Below are 17,639 nucleotides of genomic sequence, written 5' to 3' on the forward strand. Positions count from 1 at the left end.
ACCCGTAGCTCTGCGGGGCGGGAGCGGGCGGCCCCTCACAACCACCATCTTGACTGGCGGCAGCCATCTTGGGTGGAGCCGCCGCCGTTAGAATCGGTGGCGGGGCGGGAGGTGCCCGGGCAGGAGCCCACCGGGTGGCTGTCAAGCCGCCGCAGTGACAGCCAGCCCCGGCAGCGTTCGGGGGTCTCCAGCCCGCAACCCCCCCAACCCCCTCGGGCTCTAGGCTCTAGCAGGACCCGCTCCCACAGCTAAAGGCAGCCACCCCCATCCCAGCCGGCTCCGGAGACGCCTGAGCGGCTTATCGGCACATTTCGGAACTATTCGTGCGCCTATCGGGAACACCCGAGCGCGGCCAAGCCCCGTTGATGAGATTCGGGCATTTCCGGATAGGTCTGAGAGCTCTTCGGATTTCTCCGGAACGCGGGCGAGCATTTCCGGTGACGACAGATAAAAGGCCATTGGCTTCGTAACGGCTCCGGGTGCTCGTGCGCTCCCTAGAGCCGGGGCGGAAGTGCGGGTGGGGGAGACGTAAGTTCCGGAGAGTGACGGAGCGGCGGGTCAGAGGCGGCAGCAAAATGGCGGCGCCTGAGGAGCGGGAGCTGACGGCGGAGCAGACCGAGAAGCTGTTGCAGTTCCAGGTGCCGCGACGTGGGGGGCCCGTGCCGGCTGGCCGGAGCGGAGGAGGTTGTGCCGGACCCGTCCCACCGGCGCTGGGGGTCTGTTGGCCTCCGCCGGCCGGGGGGAGCGGCGTTCACTGAGAGCTGGGGCAGGCCCAGCATGGAGCTGAGCGCGGGGTTGTTGGGCCGGGACTGGGTGAGGGGCGAGAGGAGAGCGTCCGGCGGTCCCTGTGGTGGCGGAAACTCCCCGCGAGGGCGAGCGCAGCTCTTGTGTCGGGCTGGGGCTTCGCTGAGGGGCGGCCGATGCTATGCGTGCCCCGGGTGCTTAGTTAGGAATGGTTCTGTCATCGTTAATTGGGGAGGCAGGAAATGACTGCTGAATAATAAACCTCATTAAATCCATACGGGAAAAACTCCTTGGTAAATCCCGGCCATTTTATTTAGGTAGTCTGAAAAATTCCTTTTCTGCCCTCAGTGGTGAATGGAGGAGCTTTTTCTGGAGGCTTGGGAGGGTCAGCCAGAGGGTTTCTGTACGCTGTGGTTTCTCAGAAAATTGTTTCTATCCCTCATGGTTTGGTAATGTCCCTGCTGGGGGGAGGCCACTGGGGATTGTAATGATCTAATCTTGCTGTCTGCTGCATTAACATGGGCTGGGTTGCTTAACCTTTGGCTTGCCAAGGATTCAGGGCTGTTCAGCAGCTGAATAATTAAAACAACCAATCTGTAGATGTGGTTTATTGTGGAGAAAACAGTGTTGTGGAGTTGGAAGAGTTCAGGCTGCTCAGTGAGAAGTGACTGACCATGTGAGTAATGAGAATGGTCTTCAGGTGTCTGGGGTTGGTTCTGAATTGTAGGGCATCATGTGGTGTTCCTTGGATTGTAGAGTCCTTTTACAGATACAGTGCTGACTTTCAGGAGTGTTTTGTCTCATTTTGTAGCTTCATGTTAATTTTTTTTAAGACTCTAGTTTGCAGTGTTTTGGTGGAATGTGACTGTAGAACTACAGGGCTTAAAGGGCTTTGAGAGGCATCCAGCCCTGCTGCTCTCAGCTGAGGTAGGTGCAGGTTTCTCATCATTCCAGACAGATCTTGCCAAGCCTTTACCTCCAAGCCAGGGGGATTCAGCAATGTCCGGAAGCAATCAGTGTGCTGCAGTGTTCTTTTGTGACTGTAGCTATGAGGAAACTTTTTCTTATGGAAACCCCCTCTAAGTCTTTACTGCAAATTAATGCTTGGGCAGTCTTAACTTGCAGACTAAGGAGGCAGAGCAATGTTAACATTGCTTTCAGAGTGCTACCTTTTCTGTGGTAGGTACAGGAGGTTGGAGCTGCTGCCTTATGCTGCACATCTCTGTGCAAAAGCTGTTCTCCAGCTCCCATTCTCTTGCTGTAAGGTATCAGTGCTCATTAATCTCTTGAATGTGGACAGATGGGACCAGCTGCACTCATCAAGGTCCCTGCTGCTATTTTCAAAACCCTGTGGGCAGCTGTGAAACTGAAGAATCCTGTTTCCGGATGTTACCTGGTGTTGCCATGGGCAGCAGGCTCCAGCCTGCTGGACTCTCCAGGGGAAGCAGGACTCAGGAGGAGAGATTCATGTTTTAGTCCAGCTCCTGTTGAACCCTGGTTTGAAGTGGAGGGAAGTGCTCCTTAGACCACAAAGGGAAGAAAATCTTCAATTAGAAGACGGGTGTCATCCATATCCTGATGCGAAAGATTAAGTCCAGAAGGCTTTTGGTCCTTGTATCCTCATTCCTCTGTCTCGTGGTGTATATGGGATTAGCTTTTCACCAGGGCTGTGCTAATGATAGGCTGCACTGGTGATTCCTTCTCCTTTGGTACTTCCTTTCAGCCAGGTGTGGGCTCAGCCCTGCTTGTTTCTTTGGGATGAGATAGAATAAATCAGCCCACCTGCAAAAGATTTCTTACTTCCTTTAGGTGGAATAATGTTTGCTGTTTGGAGGGGGTGGCTAACTCTCACTAAAATACTTTGTACATTGCCATTGCTGCAAAAACACTGCATCAGGTGGCTTGTAAACCTTTTGGGGTTCCTGTTGCCTTTACAGTGAGCACTTAAAGTATTTTCAAAGACAACTTTACACATATGTTGTGCTTCACCATTGTAAGTGATTTGTACACTACCCTGTGGTGGCAGAGCCTGGTACTTCTGCAGAAGGTGGCATGTCACTGCTGTGTGAATAAAGCAGGAGAGGACTAAGAGAGATGGGAGTGGGCATAACAAAGATGAGGTGAGCCATAGCAGAAGGCTCTCAGCAGTGCTACACTTAAATGGGAAGCCTTGAGCAGGAGCTGTAGACTGCCATCCACTCAGCAAATGGCTGTTCTGGGTGAAAATCCTCTTGATTTACACTGTTTATCCTAGTTCTGCTGGAATTACTCCTCCCCAGGCAGAGAGGTGGATGCCTGCTGGCTTGTCTGTTGCCAGAGCTGTTGGGGTTACAGTTTGAATACCTGCTTTTCCTGAATCCAACTGATGTTTCCTCAGTGTGCTTTGGTAGTGCTCATATAAGCAGCTCTGCTGGCAGAAGGGTGAAAGCAGCAGCTCTCTTCCTATGCATGGGGCTGGATTAGGGCAATTGACTGCCACCCTGTGATGGCAGGTTAATGGAGGGGGGGGGAGAAGTACCACTGTGGAGAGATAATTGGGCTAAACGTGAAATAAAAGCAGCAGAGCACTTGTTCTTGCCTGCTTTCAGCCTCCCATTTGCTGCCAAAGCTTTGACTAATGTAAAGGAATAAAAGCATCTAAACTTTTCATCTGCCAAGACTTGGCTGTGTTGACATCTGTAGAGAGAAATTTGATGTGAGCAGCTCAAGAAGGCTGTGGAGAATCCAGCTTCATTTGGGAGATGGAGGAAAGGGCAGAGCAGCTTTTGTAGGATCTCGTTATTGATCTGTGCCCATTACGCTTGGGCTGATGTCTGATGTTCTAATATGCTAATGTAAAGTAATGGAGTGTTATTCACAAAGGCAGAGTTAGCACTCATGATACCATCTCTGACTTCAACTGGGGAAAACAAAAAGCTCAGGACTGAAAACATCCCTAAATTGAAGAGGAAGGAGGGAACAAGCTCCAAGCATCTTTATTATTCAATGTATTGTGTATCGATCAAAACCCTCACAAAGGCATTGGCTGTAATACATGAGGAGAAACTCCTTCGGTAAAGGCTTTCTCCTGCTTGAAGTCAGATGTTCTTTACCCCTGGAAACACAATTCTCTGGAATTTGGCAGTGGGTTGAGAATTAAGAGCAGTGCCAGTTACTGTCCTGTGGATTTGCATCTTGGTGTTTCAGCATAGGAGTGTACCTGCAGAGGGAAGTTTCCTAAGTCCGGTTTACAACCTTTGTCCACTTTGTGTGCTTTTTGAAGCACATGGAGTTTCATTTTCCACTACATTATTGAGAAGATTGCCGAATTCAGCAGTCTCAAAGGTGAGAGATGCATTTATTATATTCAGCAGCAGCTTCAGTATGTTTTAAGGTAGCACTCTGCTTTCAGAGGTGTTTGAGATGGCAGTGTTGAACTTTCCTGGCATTTGTGGTGCTTAATATCTTGTTTTCAGAATATTATCCACTTCCTTGGGCTTGCATCTTCATTTATTTGAAGGCACGAGGCTGCTAGTTTAATGGGGTTAATTTTACCCAAGGGGGGCTTATCTTTCTCTTGCTTACTATGACTAAGAAATACAGTCTTTTAAGATACTCCCTTTAATGAGAGATTACAGTCTGTAGGAAACTAGCAGCTACTGATTTGAAGATACTGTTTATTCTCCTAGCCTTAGTGATACTAAGGAAATGCTCCTTTGTCTAATGTGAATAATGCAGTTGGCAGCTACCACCAGAAATGCTGTAACTGGTGCAGTGGAAGTGATGTGGTGTTTCAAGTCTCTGATCTGTGTCTGTGGCTAAGGTGAAGCAGTGGCTGTAGAAGGTGGTGAGATAACAGTATAAAAGGTCATTAGGGATGATAAGGAGCAGTATCAGTGCTTCCCAGCAAGTGGTGTTCAACTGACAGTTGAACTGTCTTCCTGCAGTTCCTTACGCTGGGTGCAAGTCATTCTGAACCCATGTGTCTTCCAGAGCAGGCTGGAACTGTAGTGTGTCTGATGATACATGTCAAAGTAACATTCAGAAAGGTGTTCAGTTTAAGGTGCCTTTACATGGGCAGGTTTTCTCCTGCAATGTTTGATTGTGCAGCTTCATTGATAAGGAGAGGCAGGAGCATGTGGCACGGTGCTGATGGGCTGGTTCTGTCTCTTCTGTTCCTTGTTGAGAGCAACTGTAATTGAGATGCTAAGGGGAAAAAAAGAGCAGATTCCCCTCCATAGAGAGCTGCCATTGTCAAACTCTCACCAGCAGTGTTCCTGTTGCTGTAATGATGATGGGGAAGGGGTGAAGTTTGCTGCCTTGTGCTCTGTTTTAGGCCTACTGAGCAAATGCTGCAGTGCTTCAGTCCTCAGTAGGTGCATGTTGATAGTTCTGCCTGGCTGTTGCTTTGGTGCTGCTTTCTGACCTAAAACTGCTAAAACATTTGCATAATCTAAAAAGGAGAGAATGTTCAGCCGTGAAGCTCTGTTGTTCGTTTAGAAATAAAGGTGTGAATGAGTTTCTGGAGCTTGTTGTTGTGATTTAGACCCAGCTGGCAACTACGTACCATGAGCTGCTCACTCCCTCGTTCTTCCCCTGGTGGGATGGGGAGGAGAGTCAGAAAAAGGTAAAACCTAGGGGTTGAGATAAGAGCATTTAGTAATTGAAATAAACTAAAATGTAATAATAATTGTAATGAAAAGGGAGACAACAAAAAGTGAGGAATAAAACCCAAGAAGGACAAGTGATGCACAACACAGTTGCACACCTCCTGCTGACTGATGCCCAGCCTGTCCCCAAGCAGCGACTGGTGGCTCCCAGCCAGTTCCCCCCGAGTTTCTGTACTGGGCATGGTGGTCTGTGGTATGGAATATCCCTTGTGATAGCTTGGGTCAGCTGTTCTGGCTGTGTCTCCTGCTTCTTGTGCCTCTGCTCACTGGCAGAGTATGGGAACCTGAAAAGTCCTTGATCAGGGTAAGCACTGCATAACAACATCTAAAACATCTGTGTGTTACCAGTGTTATTCTCACATTAAAGCCACAGCGCTGCACCAGGTACGAAGAGGAAAATTAACTCTACTCCAGCTGAAACCAGGACACTTGGAAATCCTGCAAACACCAGCAGGATTCCCAGGCTGTTCAGGAATGTTGATCAGAGACTTTCAAGGCTTTGGAAAACATAAGATTGTGACTGTTGTAAAATCAAATAATTGAGTAAATTGCAGGTGCCTTTTAGGATGTCCTTCTACCAGAACAATGAAGTGCTTCTGTAAGAGTTTGGGGTAAAAAAGAAAGTCAGAATGCAAAGTCTAGATTTTACTTGGTGAAGCACATCTTTAAAGAAAGGCAGTTAAACTAAAGCACTAAATCATGAAGCTAAGCAATAAGCGAAGGTGTTCTGACAGCAACAGCTGAGTTCCTGAGCTTTATATCTGTGGAATTTACTTGCAAGGTGCTCCCTTGCAAGGACTTATGTTTTAATGTATTTTTATACACCACTGGCAATGACTTGAAGTGCCTTTTTCTGAGCAGCTCCAATAGCATGGTGAATGTCAGCAACGCTTTGAACAGTCCAGTTCTGTACAGCAGAATGAAACAATGGTGTTTGCCCAGTAGGTTGGGTGGAAGGTAGAAATCTGTGGAGATTGAAAGAAGCCAAGAAATGAAAAAGAAGCCAAGAAATGCTCAAAAGTTTGAACTCAGCCCAGAGATTGAATAGGCCATTTGTCCACTGCATTACTTGGGTGGAAATAGCATGTGGAATGTATGGAAGGGGGTAGGGGAGGGAATAGCTGCACCATCCTTCTCCAGTAGAAAAAAACAATTCGGTGCATTCTTAAATGGTCATTTTGTCCAGACTGCCCCCAGGGCTTTTGAATGGAGCAAGGAATGAGGCAGATAAAGGGCAGAATTTAATAGGTTTGCTATTGCTATCTCTTCTTGAGCCATCTAGAGAGCTGCAGCCTCTGTAGGGTTACACCAGCTGCCTGGGATGGTGTCTGGAGAGAAATCTGCCAGGTGAGATCATGGAGCATTAAGAATCTGTGGAGTTCTCCTGTCAAAAAATGACCTTGCTGGAGAAATTGTCACATTTCAGCACTCTTCTTCCATCACCGGCACGTTTTTGTGTTGAATGTTATGCTGCTTGTGACAATTATTGGCGTTGGTTGTGCTATCTGAATAGCTGTTTCTGAAGGGAGTGCTGTTTCCTTGGCTTTCTGTAGTCCAGTTTAAAAAAGAAACCCAAACTTGGTTTAATTTAAAATAAAAGCAGTTTTCTTCAAAATTGCATCACTCTTAATGGTGTCATCTGTAATGAGTTTTCACTGATGGGTTCAGAGGATTATTAAAAGGGTGGCATCACATTTGTGGCTTTCCTATGGAAGTGCTTTGGCTCTGTGGCAAGAGGTGAGGTTTACAGATCTGAAATGTCTGTTCAGACACCTCACAGCGAGTGGTGTGGGGAGAGATGTGTTGCTGTGGCACAGTGACAGAGATGTTCACTGCAGCAGAGATTTGTTTCCATTCAACGGGTGCTGACCTGGCTTCCTGTAATAACAAACACTGTTGTTTAATCTCTTGCACAGAAGTTCTGATTGGCACGGGGTTAAAATGCACCTTCCCAAACACTGGTGTAAGAGCCCAGTGTCTCTGAGCTCTGTCAGTGCATTTGGACTGTGTATTTTGCTTTGGGTCCTGTCTGTGCTGGACTGGATTTAAATGTTTTTACTATGGCATGCCCTGGGATGTGGGAAAACTCCATTGGTGCCTCCTTTTGGGTTTAGTCTCTGTTTGTGCTTGTAGTGAGTGAAGTAATGGTCATCTTGGGTTTTCAGAAATGCTCTGCCTGTCTTGTATGTTGATGCTTTGTGGTGGTGTTTGAGGGCATATCCTTCCAGAGTGAAACTTGTGGGCAGTGTTATGTTAGACTGGGCTGAGTGCATTTGTAGTAACAGACCTTGGGCATTGCTAACAATTGACTAATGCTGGAAGAGTGCAAAGGGCCCGTTTGAGGTCTCTTGTGTGCTTATGGATTTGTGTTGGCTCAGGTTGCTCTGCTCATAAACTGAGAGCGGAGCACTTTAGAGTATTGTGGCAATGTGTTGCAGTAACTCCTGTCTCTGTTCATGTGTTGGAAAGAACAGTAAAAATACAGCACTTCCTGGCACTTGCCTTAGAAACAGGGAATTGTTTAGGTTGGAATAGACCTTTAAGATCATCGAGCCCAGCTGAAAACAGTACCATGGCCACCACTAAACCTCCTTTTATTCTCCTCCTTTAGGACCTAACTGGCATAGAGTCCATGGACCAGTGTCGTCACACATTGGAGCAGCACAACTGGAACATAGAGGTATCTCTGCAGAGAGGATTTGTAGTAGTTTCCAAGTCCTTGGGTTAAGTAGAGAATTCTGTGGGGAGGGGGAGCCCTACTGGTAAGCCTTAATCTGTCAACCCCTGACTTTATACTACTAGCTCTTTATAACAGTATCTTGATGCTGGTTTCAGGAGCACACACACAGCAGAGTTATGGCTGTGAACAGTCACTTGACTGGCATGTGTCCTGTAGCACTGTACAGGCTGCCATGGAGAGGGCTTTCCATCCAGGGAAGAGTATTGGTGGTTATGGCTTGTAATGAGTTGTGCTTATGCTTTGGGGCTATGGACAAATTGTACTTGCTGTCCAAAGTACAAAAAAAACCATATTTTCTACCATCCTTAAATGTCTAAATGCTCCCTTTACTCTTTCTTGTGTCAAAGGCAGCTGTACAGGACCGACTAAATGAACAAGAGGGTGTCCCAAGTGTCTTTAATCCTCCTCCATCCCGGCCGTTGCAGGTCAATACAGCTGACCACAGGATCTACAGCTATGTTGTCTCAAGGCCACAACCAAGGGCAAGTTATCTTATAGTGGATTTTGTCCAAATTCTTGAGTGACTGTGAACAACAGAACTTGCAAGCAGGGAAAGGAGTTGTTTTTGTTGCATGCTGTTATCTACTTTCTAAATATGTTACCTTCTGAAAACAAAATGTAGAGCTTCAGCCTCTATTACTGCTGCGGGCACTTTCTCTGTGGTGTGATTCACACTATGAAACAACATTCTTTGTGTCATAGAATGACTTACTGTGCTGTAGTCAAGCTTTTTGATCAGTTCAGTTGGAACAAAGGACTGTCTGCTTCATATGGTAGAGTGATAATGGGGGTTTTATCTTTTAGAGCCCCCTAAAGTGTATATTAACTTCAGTACAGTATCAGTGACTTGCATTAGTGTTTCACAAACAGATTTGCATGAGCGCCTCTTAGACTCAGTGCTGTTAATCCCTTTGTACAGTTAAGAAAATTAGCACAGAGCAAAAGCATTGCTGCTTGAATAGTGCTGCTGGTTTTTAGACATGTCATGTTAAATTCTGTATGAACCATGTCTGTCACTTGCATGTGATGTAGTGTGTCTGAAGCCATAGATATTGCTGAGCTTCTTTGCAGTGGTTGAAGCACTGATGTTCCCATGTGTGCTTGATACTGGGGGCAGCTTTAACAGGTCTGTTCCTGGGGTGGAGGCTGTTCTGATCCTTTGTTTGTAATTGCAGGGCTTGTTAGGATGGGGTTACTACTTCATAATGCTTCCATTCCGATTCACCTATTACACATTACTTGATATATTTAGGTAAGTAATTTTTATGCTGACTCATGTACTGACTGCATCAAGACACAAGCTTGGATTTGGCTGTACCTCTGTCACTTGGATGTTTAATGGCAGATTTTTCCATTTATTTGCTCACCTGGCTTTATCTGTAGCTTTGTAAGGTTCCTACACTGTATTGTGAGAAATAATCTTTATTGTAGAGAAAAAGAGCATCTTGCAGCTCTGTAAATTAGATACTGAATTGGAGTGGCAACTCCATATGGCTTTACAGTTGGAGTGCCATGCAAAGGAAATGCAGAACAGGATCAAACTGTCCAGTGTTCTTGGACAAACAGCTTCATCAGAATCCTATCCCATTGGGCTGGGCTGCAGGTTAGCCTGCCCTAATCCCTGTATTTGGTAAAACCCAGACTGTAAACACCACTGGGTTCCCCTTCAGTGTCTGTTGCCTCTTCCCCATTTACTGCCCTGAAGGGCAAGTTCATCCTCGCAGTGTTGATGGAGAGAAAAGGGAATGCTGACATGTGGTAAATATCCAGCAGTCCCAGTCCTGCCATCTGCATTGGTTTGGCCATTTCCTCTGGCGTATTACCTTTTCTTTTTTGCCTTAAAGACTTCTCCAAAGTTCAGTGTAATTTCTGCATATCAGTAGAACCAGATAACATTGATACCTTCCTTGCAATGAAGCTTTTTCCAGCCTTGGAGGAACGGCTGTTGCTTCTGTGTGCATTGGACTCCTGGTGTAATGTTCTCTGTCAGCAGCTCTTTGCATTCCGGAATTGTTCATCTTGGAAGAGAAGAAATGTAGTTTTCAAAGTTATATGGACAAAACTGTCTTTTAACAGCCCAGCTTTGGCTAAATTCTTCAAACCTTGTAGTGTTGGTGTGGCTTATGCCCGATGCTTCAGAGGAAGTCAAAATTGTCAATCACAGAATTCAGATACACAGTGATGGGCTTGAGATGATATTTGCCTGTGGGATGGTTTTTGTAGCAGTGGTATCAGTTTGCAGCAGGTGGCAGTTTAGGTTGTGATTATAAATGTTCAAGGGTCTCAGCTGTGACTTTTTTCCTCCCTTATGAATTACCAGTGGCTCTGTGGAAAAGAAAACCTGTTCTTCAGGAAGTCAGTAAGCTGAATTCAGTGTCCTTTGCTTCCTTCCTAGGTTTGCTCTGCGTTTTATACGCCCTGATCCTCGTAGTCGGGTCACTGACCCAGTGGGGGACATTATTTCCTTTATTCATATGTTTGAGGAAAAATATGGGAGGATACACCCTGTCTTCTACCAGGGAACTTACAGCCAGGTCAGTGTCACACATTGGTGCCTAGATCCTGGGGAGATGGAGAGTGGGGATTTTGCCAGACAGTATCAGGGCCTACCTGGCAAAATCGCTTTTTATCTAAAAGCTTAGTGTTTGTCCCCAGACTCTAACAGGGTAATGGAGAGCTAGGGAACAAGTGTATTGGAAAACCAGTGTCTGCCAGGCTTGATGGTATGCCGAGTCTGCAAAGTTGGAAAGCAGAGCTGCTCTGGGTGTACCTCAGCCATCTGTACAGCTCTGTAGCCGACAGCTATTCTCTGTAATGCTGCCTTTGTTTTTATAAACTGATGTGGTATGCCAGAGCCTGTCCTTCTGTTCACCAAATTGGGATTGACTGCCTGGGCTTGTATTGCAAAGCAACTTCAGGGTCTGGAGTAGAACCTCCCTGGAAGAAATTGGGCGGCAAGAGTTCTGCATGTTAGACCTGGACTCATGGTGCCCTCTGTGAAAGAGGGATGCTCAATGGATGCTGCCTCTTCTGCGGCTTCTCAGCCTGGCTGAGGGATGGGCCTCCTGCAGCAGTGCATCCCAGCAGACAGTTGGATCAGCACTGCTTCCTGCATGCTAGGGAGGAATGTGGAGCCTATATCTGCTCCACACTGCACAGCGATGGAGCACGATGCCTCCACAGCTCTTCTGACTCTGTCTTGCCTGGAATCCAAACTTCAATGGTTAGGCTACCAAAACTCAGTGCCAGTAAAATGGAGCTTATTGTGCACTTGCCCTGTGGTCTCATTAAGAAATGGTCTAGTTAAGAAGTGGGTTTGTGAAATCCAGAGACTATAGATGCAGAAAGGGGTTTTATTTGGTTTGCCTTTTGTTCTGTTGGGGACTGCAGCATTATTATCTTTTTTTAGTAGCATATTCATTTGATGTTGTCTGAAGATTGTGTTCTGTATGGGCTCAAGTAGAAAGCTCATCCTTGGCTGCTGGGAGACTGAGAGATGAAGGAGGGATCTTCACTGCAGCTGGTCTGGCACGGCAGTGGGGGGTGGTTTTGCTCTGAGTTCAGTGTTCTCCAAAGGCACCTCCTGAAAGGAGTGTGAGGGAGCACTGTAGCCCTCTTAAATGAGGGTTTAGCCAGAAGGGCTGACAGGTTCATCCTCCACTGTTGCTTCATTAAAACTGTGCTAATGGCCCAGGTAAATGTGGAGCTGTGTCCCACATTGTGGGTGCAGCTTTCCCCTTGCCTAGAGCCCCTGTAATGTTACTATCTCTGCTCTTCTGCCAAGGCACTGAATGATGCCAAGCGGGAGCTGCGCTTCCTGTTGGTTTATCTTCATGGAGATGACCACCAAGACACGGATGAATTCTGCTGGTAGGTAGGAGCATGTTAGAACCAAAAGGTTGTCTTGGCACTTTACATGCAGCTTCACTCACACAGTCTCTTCCCATCCCTTAGCAATACACTGTGCGTACCTGAGGTGATCACCCTCATAAACACCAGAATGCTCTTCTGGGCTTGTTCAACCAACAAACCAGAGGGATACAGAGGTGAGTGTGTCCCTCTTGGGCTTTACCTGTCCCCTCCTAACAAGTCAAATGCTCTTTGACCACCAAAATGTGTTGTGAAATGCACGGTTGGTTTTTGTGCAAGCGGACAGATTTCAGAGTTGCATGGGGAAATACATGCTTGGATGCCAGGGAAATACCTTCTGCTCTTTGCCTCCGCTGTCTGTATGTTTCTGGGCAGTCCTGTGCTGTGCTCTCTGTTGTGGGCCTTCAGGCTGCTTTCAGTACCTTGTTAATGGGAGTTAGTGGGTGTGTGCTGAGGATTAAACTGATGCAGAAACAAGTATCTGACTAGCTGTGCCCTTAACGCTGGCTGGTGTTATGCCTGAAGCCAGGAGTGGCTTGTTAGGTGCATTCTTCCCTTTCCGAGGCAGACTTGTTTACTCCACACCCAGCCTCTGTCTCCTCGGAAGTCCTCAGTGAGGTCCTTTTAAGTACTGTCATTCAGAGCTGTTGATGCCCGGCCTGTCGGTGTTCTGGTTGGGTTTTGCTGCAAATGGAGCCTTTCCCAAGTTCTGTTCATGCCTCCTGTGTTGCTTCTCTCTTGCTGTGAAACAGGAAGGGTCAGGCCAGGAGTTCTGGAGTGCTAAATCTGGGTCATTCTCTGCTTCATAGTTCAGCTACCAGCTTAAGGACTCCTTGAAAGAGTGGCTTTCTAAGGAGACATTCTTTTACTTACTGCTGTTTCATTGCTGCAGTGCTTTGGAGTCATAGCCTAGAAAGCAGAGCTGGAAGGGATTGTGGCCTTTCATTTAACCCATGGGGTGCTCTGGTTTCATTTGAAGGGCTCCACTGGTAATCACTGCTCCAAGCTGCATGTTGTGCCATGTGTGTTTTGAGGAGGTGATCAGCAGCCATAGGTGAACAGTACCTTAAAAGCCCCTGAACTGCTTCATTCCCTGCCCTAAGAGAGAGCCCACTTCTGGCAAAACCACCTTGGATTTGTTCAGAAATGTCCCGGATGGGCACTGTCATCTGCCCATGATGGCGTTTTCCAGAGTCTGGCTACACTCAATCATCTCAGCAAGCATTTCCCTGTGCTTGACCAGTGTTTCTTTTCCTGCAGTTTAATCCTGGGGCTCTTTGTTCTGTTCTGAATGGACATTCAGAGCAGTTTACTTCCTTCCTGCTTGAATTCAAGAACCTTTTTGGTCACTTGAAAGCTTATTTTTTTCCTTCAGTCTCTATGCTCCAAGCCACTTCCTCCCTTTGCTGGTTTATAGGGTTTAGTTTGACAAAATGGAGACTGAGGCCCCCTGTGCCTTGATAGATTTAGTGGCTGTAGAAGCTGCTTCAGTGATGGGAATGCCCTTGGTGATGGGAAATGTTTGCGCTGTACCCCTCGCTGGCCCTTCTGCATGGGGCAGTGATGGCCGTGCCTGTTTCCCAGTCTCCCAGGCTCTGCGAGAGAACACGTACCCATTCCTGGCTGTGATCATGCTCAAGGATCGCAGGATGACAGTAGTTGGGCGGCTGGAAGGCCTTATCCAGGCTGATGACCTCATTAATCAACTGATGTTCATCATGGATGCCAACCAGACATACCTGGTGTCCGAACGCCTGGAAAGGTATGATGGGACCTGAGCTCCAGTTATACATGCCTTGAGGAGGCAGGATCTGCTCTGCTCTGTTCTGCTCTCCCTCCAGACACCACTTGTAGGCAAACAGCTTGTCATTTCCTGTCCTGTAATATATCCCATGGGCTGCCTTCTTCCCAGTGGGATCACTGGTCTGTGAATTTAGATGGCCCTATAGGCAAGGAGCCGGATGTGTTGCCCACAGCTGAAAGGTGGGTGTGAGTGCTCTGCTGTTCTCTGCAGCTGAAGCAGACCCTTAGCATGCTGGAGCTCTGCAGGTAAAGCTCAGATGATGATGGGAGCCAAGCAGGAGCAAAGGCACTGCAGCCAGTTGGTGAGCAAGAGTTGCTGCCTGGGATGGCTGTCCTGAATTTTCACTGTGTTTCTGCTCGTGCCTCATGAGCAGCAGCTCCAGCCCCTGATAACTCTGTAGGGATGTGCAGCCTGTGTCCAAAGTAGGATGCTGCCCTATGGTCTTCTGTCTGCCCCGTGCTTTCTGTGGGGACCCAGTAACATTTTGATGCCTCTGGTTTCTGAATTGTGGATAGAATTAGCTTGAGGAGGTATAACCGTGAAGAGCCTCAAGTATGAGGCAGAAATCCTGGGCACTCTTATGTGCTGTCCACTGTGCCATGCTGCAGTGGGTGAGGAATTGTCTGTTCAGTTCATGTCCACTCAGCTGAGGGGACACAGTTTGTGTGCTGGGGATGTGAAAACCCTGCTTCCCTTTCCAGAGCTTGTGGTGCTCCTGAGGCACTACCTGATGTGTGTGCTTCTATGAGCTTGAGGCTGTACTTGCACCCTCAGGTTTGCCCTGAGCCTGCTAGCCCTGACTGTTCCCTGCTCATGTTTGCAGGGAAGAGAGGAACCAAACCCAAGTCCTGAGGCAGCAGCAGGATGAGGCGTATCTCGCATCCTTACGTGCGGACCAGGAAAAGGAGCGCAAGAAGAAGGAGGAACGGGAGATGAAGAAGAGGAAGGAGGAGGAAGTGCAGCAACAAAAACTAGCAGAGGAGAGGCGGCGGCAGGTGAGAGCACAAGGAGTGCTGGAGAGGCTGTTTGCCCTGCGGGATGCTCATGCTATGTAGGAGCAGTGCCTGCAGTAGGGCTTGTCTTGGAGCTGCTTGTCTTGCTCAGGGCTTGAGCATCCTCAGAGCCTCCTGGAGCGGCTGTGCTGCAAGGGGCAAGCACAGAGGCCAGTTCAGTACTGCCCCTGCTCTCCCCTTTGCAGACGCTGCAGGAGGAGAAGGAGCGCAAGTCGGAATGCCTTCCCCCCGAACCACATCCCGATGACCCAGACAGCGTCAAGATCATTTTCAAGCTGCCTAATGATTCCAGAGTGGAGCGGCGATTCCACTTCACACAGTCCTTGACGGTGAGCTTGGGGCAGAGCTGATGGGGCTTCCCAGGGTGTAAGAGGGTCAAGAGATTCTCCAGGTGACTCAGCAAAGCTTTGCTTCCATTGGACTTTGCCAAATGGTGACTTTTGCCAAGAGCCTCAGCAGGCAGAGTTGTTCCTGAGTGGGGAGGGTATTGTGGGGCCTGGACCCACCAGCTTCAAAGAGATTAGAGGGGAAATGGAAGAAACTTTTTGTTCTCCTGGGACTCTGGCTGGTTCTTTATGAAGTAATGGTGTAGGAAGAGCCAGAAACAATGTGTGGACTCCCCAGGTGCTCTTGACAAGTCCCATTTCACACGTGCTAAAAAAATAGCTGTCTCATGTCTGCAGTGCAGTGATGGTGCAAATCCGGTACCGTTCCCCCCACGAGATGCCACGGCTGCAGCCTGCCTGTGTCACTGCTCCCCCCGCTGGCAGTTACTCCTGTGCTTCTTTCCCAGGTGATCCACGACTTCCTGTTCTCCTTGAAAGAAAGCCCTGAGAAGTTCCAGATTGAGGCCAACTTCCCTCGCCGGGTCCTGCCCTGCCTCCCCACAGAGGAGTGGCCCAACCCACCCACATTGCAGGAGGCCGGACTCAGCCACACGGAAGTCCTCTTTGTGCAGGACCTGACGGACGATTGACGCTTCTTTCCCGCAGCCACACCGTGGGAAGAGAAATTCATATTATTATTATAATACAATATTTTTTTTAAATGAACTGCGTACAAAAGAGGGATCAGAGACCACATGGCCTGTGCTGAGTGGGTGCGCACTGGCGAGAGGAAGTGTGTGTGCGCGTGGCCTCACGCACCCCATGCACAGCCACCCCCGACACTTGGAGGGCAGAGAGGGAGGGGAGCTGGTGTTGCCCCTCCGTCCTCCCTGGGGAGGACCAGGAATGGCAGCTCTTGGGAATTCTTGCTTTTATTGACGACAGTAATAATAAAACCCCGACAACCCCAACATCTCGTGAAGATTTTGATACTGCTGCTCCTGCCAGCCGGAACACCGGGCACCCGAATGTGCTGGGAGTGGGGTGGGAAGGGCTGGACAGAATCTCTTCAGCTTCCCTCCGTGTATAAATATCCTTCCTTTTAATATTTCTCTTGCTTTGTAATGACCAAAGGAGAAGGGGGTTGACTGTAGTATTAACTTTTTTGATAAAGAGCTGGTTCGATTCTTACCTGTGTGGGGTCTTGCCCAGGGTTCTTAGCCTGCGTAGTGTAATAAACTCTGCCTCTAGCATGTCTGTGCCACTGCTGTCTGCCTATGCCCCCTGCCCCAGCTGCTGCACCTCAGCTCTTGGCCTTGAACTGGTCCTTTCGGGCTGTGCAAGGCACAGCACAGGGGAGCCAGGGCTGAGGTTGCTGCTGGCCTGTGGCAATGAGCTCTGGGCTGAGGCTGGGGAGGAGGGAAACGGCCCTTCCTCTGCTTGTAGGGTTGGGTGAACCCTTCTCACTCAAGTTTGAGGGACGTGGTCATAGCTGAGCTGTGGTGCTATCAACTCCTGCCCAAAGGGAGAGGGGTGGCAGCACGTCTCTTTTCTACTGGCTGGTCACCTTTCTGAATAGGTAACCATGTGCTTGTGCCAGCATGAAGCACAGAAGGAACAGGGACCTCTCTCCATCCCACCATTTCTGCAAGCTGTAGTAGGTCAACCCTACTTCCTTGGCTTTTTTAAGAGAAGGAACCTTTCATTTTCCTCCTAGCCAAAGAGCTCTTCATCCTTTCTGGCCTTCTGGAGCAGCTCGGTCTGGGGAGTAGCAGCCTTGCTCTCATCCTTGGGGAACTGGAGCTCCTGGCCTCCTGTTGCAGGTGTGGTGGATGTGTCTGTTCCCTCTGCTTGAAGTGCCAGGGTGTGCAGGGATCACCTGGCTGCTGCTGGAGCCACCCAGGAGCATGCCCTGACCAGGGTGGCAGCTGTGAAGGATCCCCATGTGAGAATGAGGGGGTCCTTTGTGCTGCTGGATCAAGACCTCTCTTTTGATCTAGCAGCAGAGGGGACACAGCACAAAAGGGATGTGGAGCTGCTGGAGTGAGTCCAGAGAAGGGCAATGACAATCCAAAGGCTGGAATACCTCTGCTCTGGAGCCAGGCTGAGAGCTGGGATTGTTCAGCCAAAAGAGAAGGCGTTGGGGAGACCTTATGGCAGCACCCAGTGCATAAAGGGCCTCCAGGAAACCTGGAGAGGGGCCTTGGACAAGGGCCTGTAGGGACAGGCCAAGGGGAGACTGAGCTGAGCTCTTAGGCAGCTCTTCCCTGTGAGGGTGCTGAGGCGCTGGCACAGGGTGCCCAGAGAAGCTGTGGCTGCCCCATCCCTGGCAGTGCTCAAGGCCAGGTTGGGCACAGGGGCTTGGAGCAAGCTGCTCCAGTGGAAGGGGTCCCTGCCTGTGGCAGGCGTTGGAGATGAATGAGCTTTAAGGTCCCTTCCAACACAAACCTTTCCATGATTCTACGACTCAGCCAACTCATGCTTCACCCCTGG

General features: G+C 48.6%; 1 protein-coding gene across 1 annotated transcript; it reads left to right on the forward strand.

Annotated features, from left to right (window-relative positions):
- Window positions 1-233: 233 nt before the first annotated feature.
- On the forward strand, window positions 234-16,399 carry FAF2 (Fas associated factor family member 2). Its single transcript, XM_061360210.1, has 11 exons — window positions 234-638; window positions 8,005-8,073; window positions 8,481-8,615; window positions 9,309-9,385; window positions 10,529-10,667; window positions 11,918-12,003; window positions 12,088-12,179; window positions 13,588-13,765; window positions 14,631-14,802; window positions 15,006-15,149; window positions 15,614-16,399. Exons 1-11 carry the CDS (start codon window positions 576-578, stop codon window positions 15,794-15,796), a joined length of 1,338 nt encoding a protein of 445 aa, XP_061216194.1. The 5' UTR covers window positions 234-575; the 3' UTR covers window positions 15,797-16,399.
- The last annotated feature ends 1,240 nt before the right edge of the window (window positions 16,400-17,639 follow it).

This window comes from Neopsephotus bourkii, unplaced genomic scaffold, assembly GCF_033783945.1.
Source record: "Neopsephotus bourkii isolate Nb327-2 ecotype Australia unplaced genomic scaffold, CSIRO-AGI_Nbou_v1 NB_1016, whole genome shotgun sequence".
Lineage (NCBI taxonomy): Eukaryota > Metazoa > Chordata > Aves > Psittaciformes > Psittacidae > Neopsephotus > Neopsephotus bourkii.

Coding starts and splice junctions, on each gene's coding strand:
- FAF2 (XM_061360210.1), top strand. CDS start 576: ATGGCGGCGCCTGAGGAGCGGGAGCTGACGGCGGAGCAGACCGAGAAG. Junction 12,180..13,587: donor CAAACCAGAGGGATACAGAG/GTGAGTGTGTCC, acceptor CCTGTTTCCCAG/TCTCCCAGGCTCTGCGAGAG. Junction 14,803..15,005: donor CAGAGGAGAGGCGGCGGCAG/GTGAGAGCACAA, acceptor TCCCCTTTGCAG/ACGCTGCAGGAGGAGAAGGA.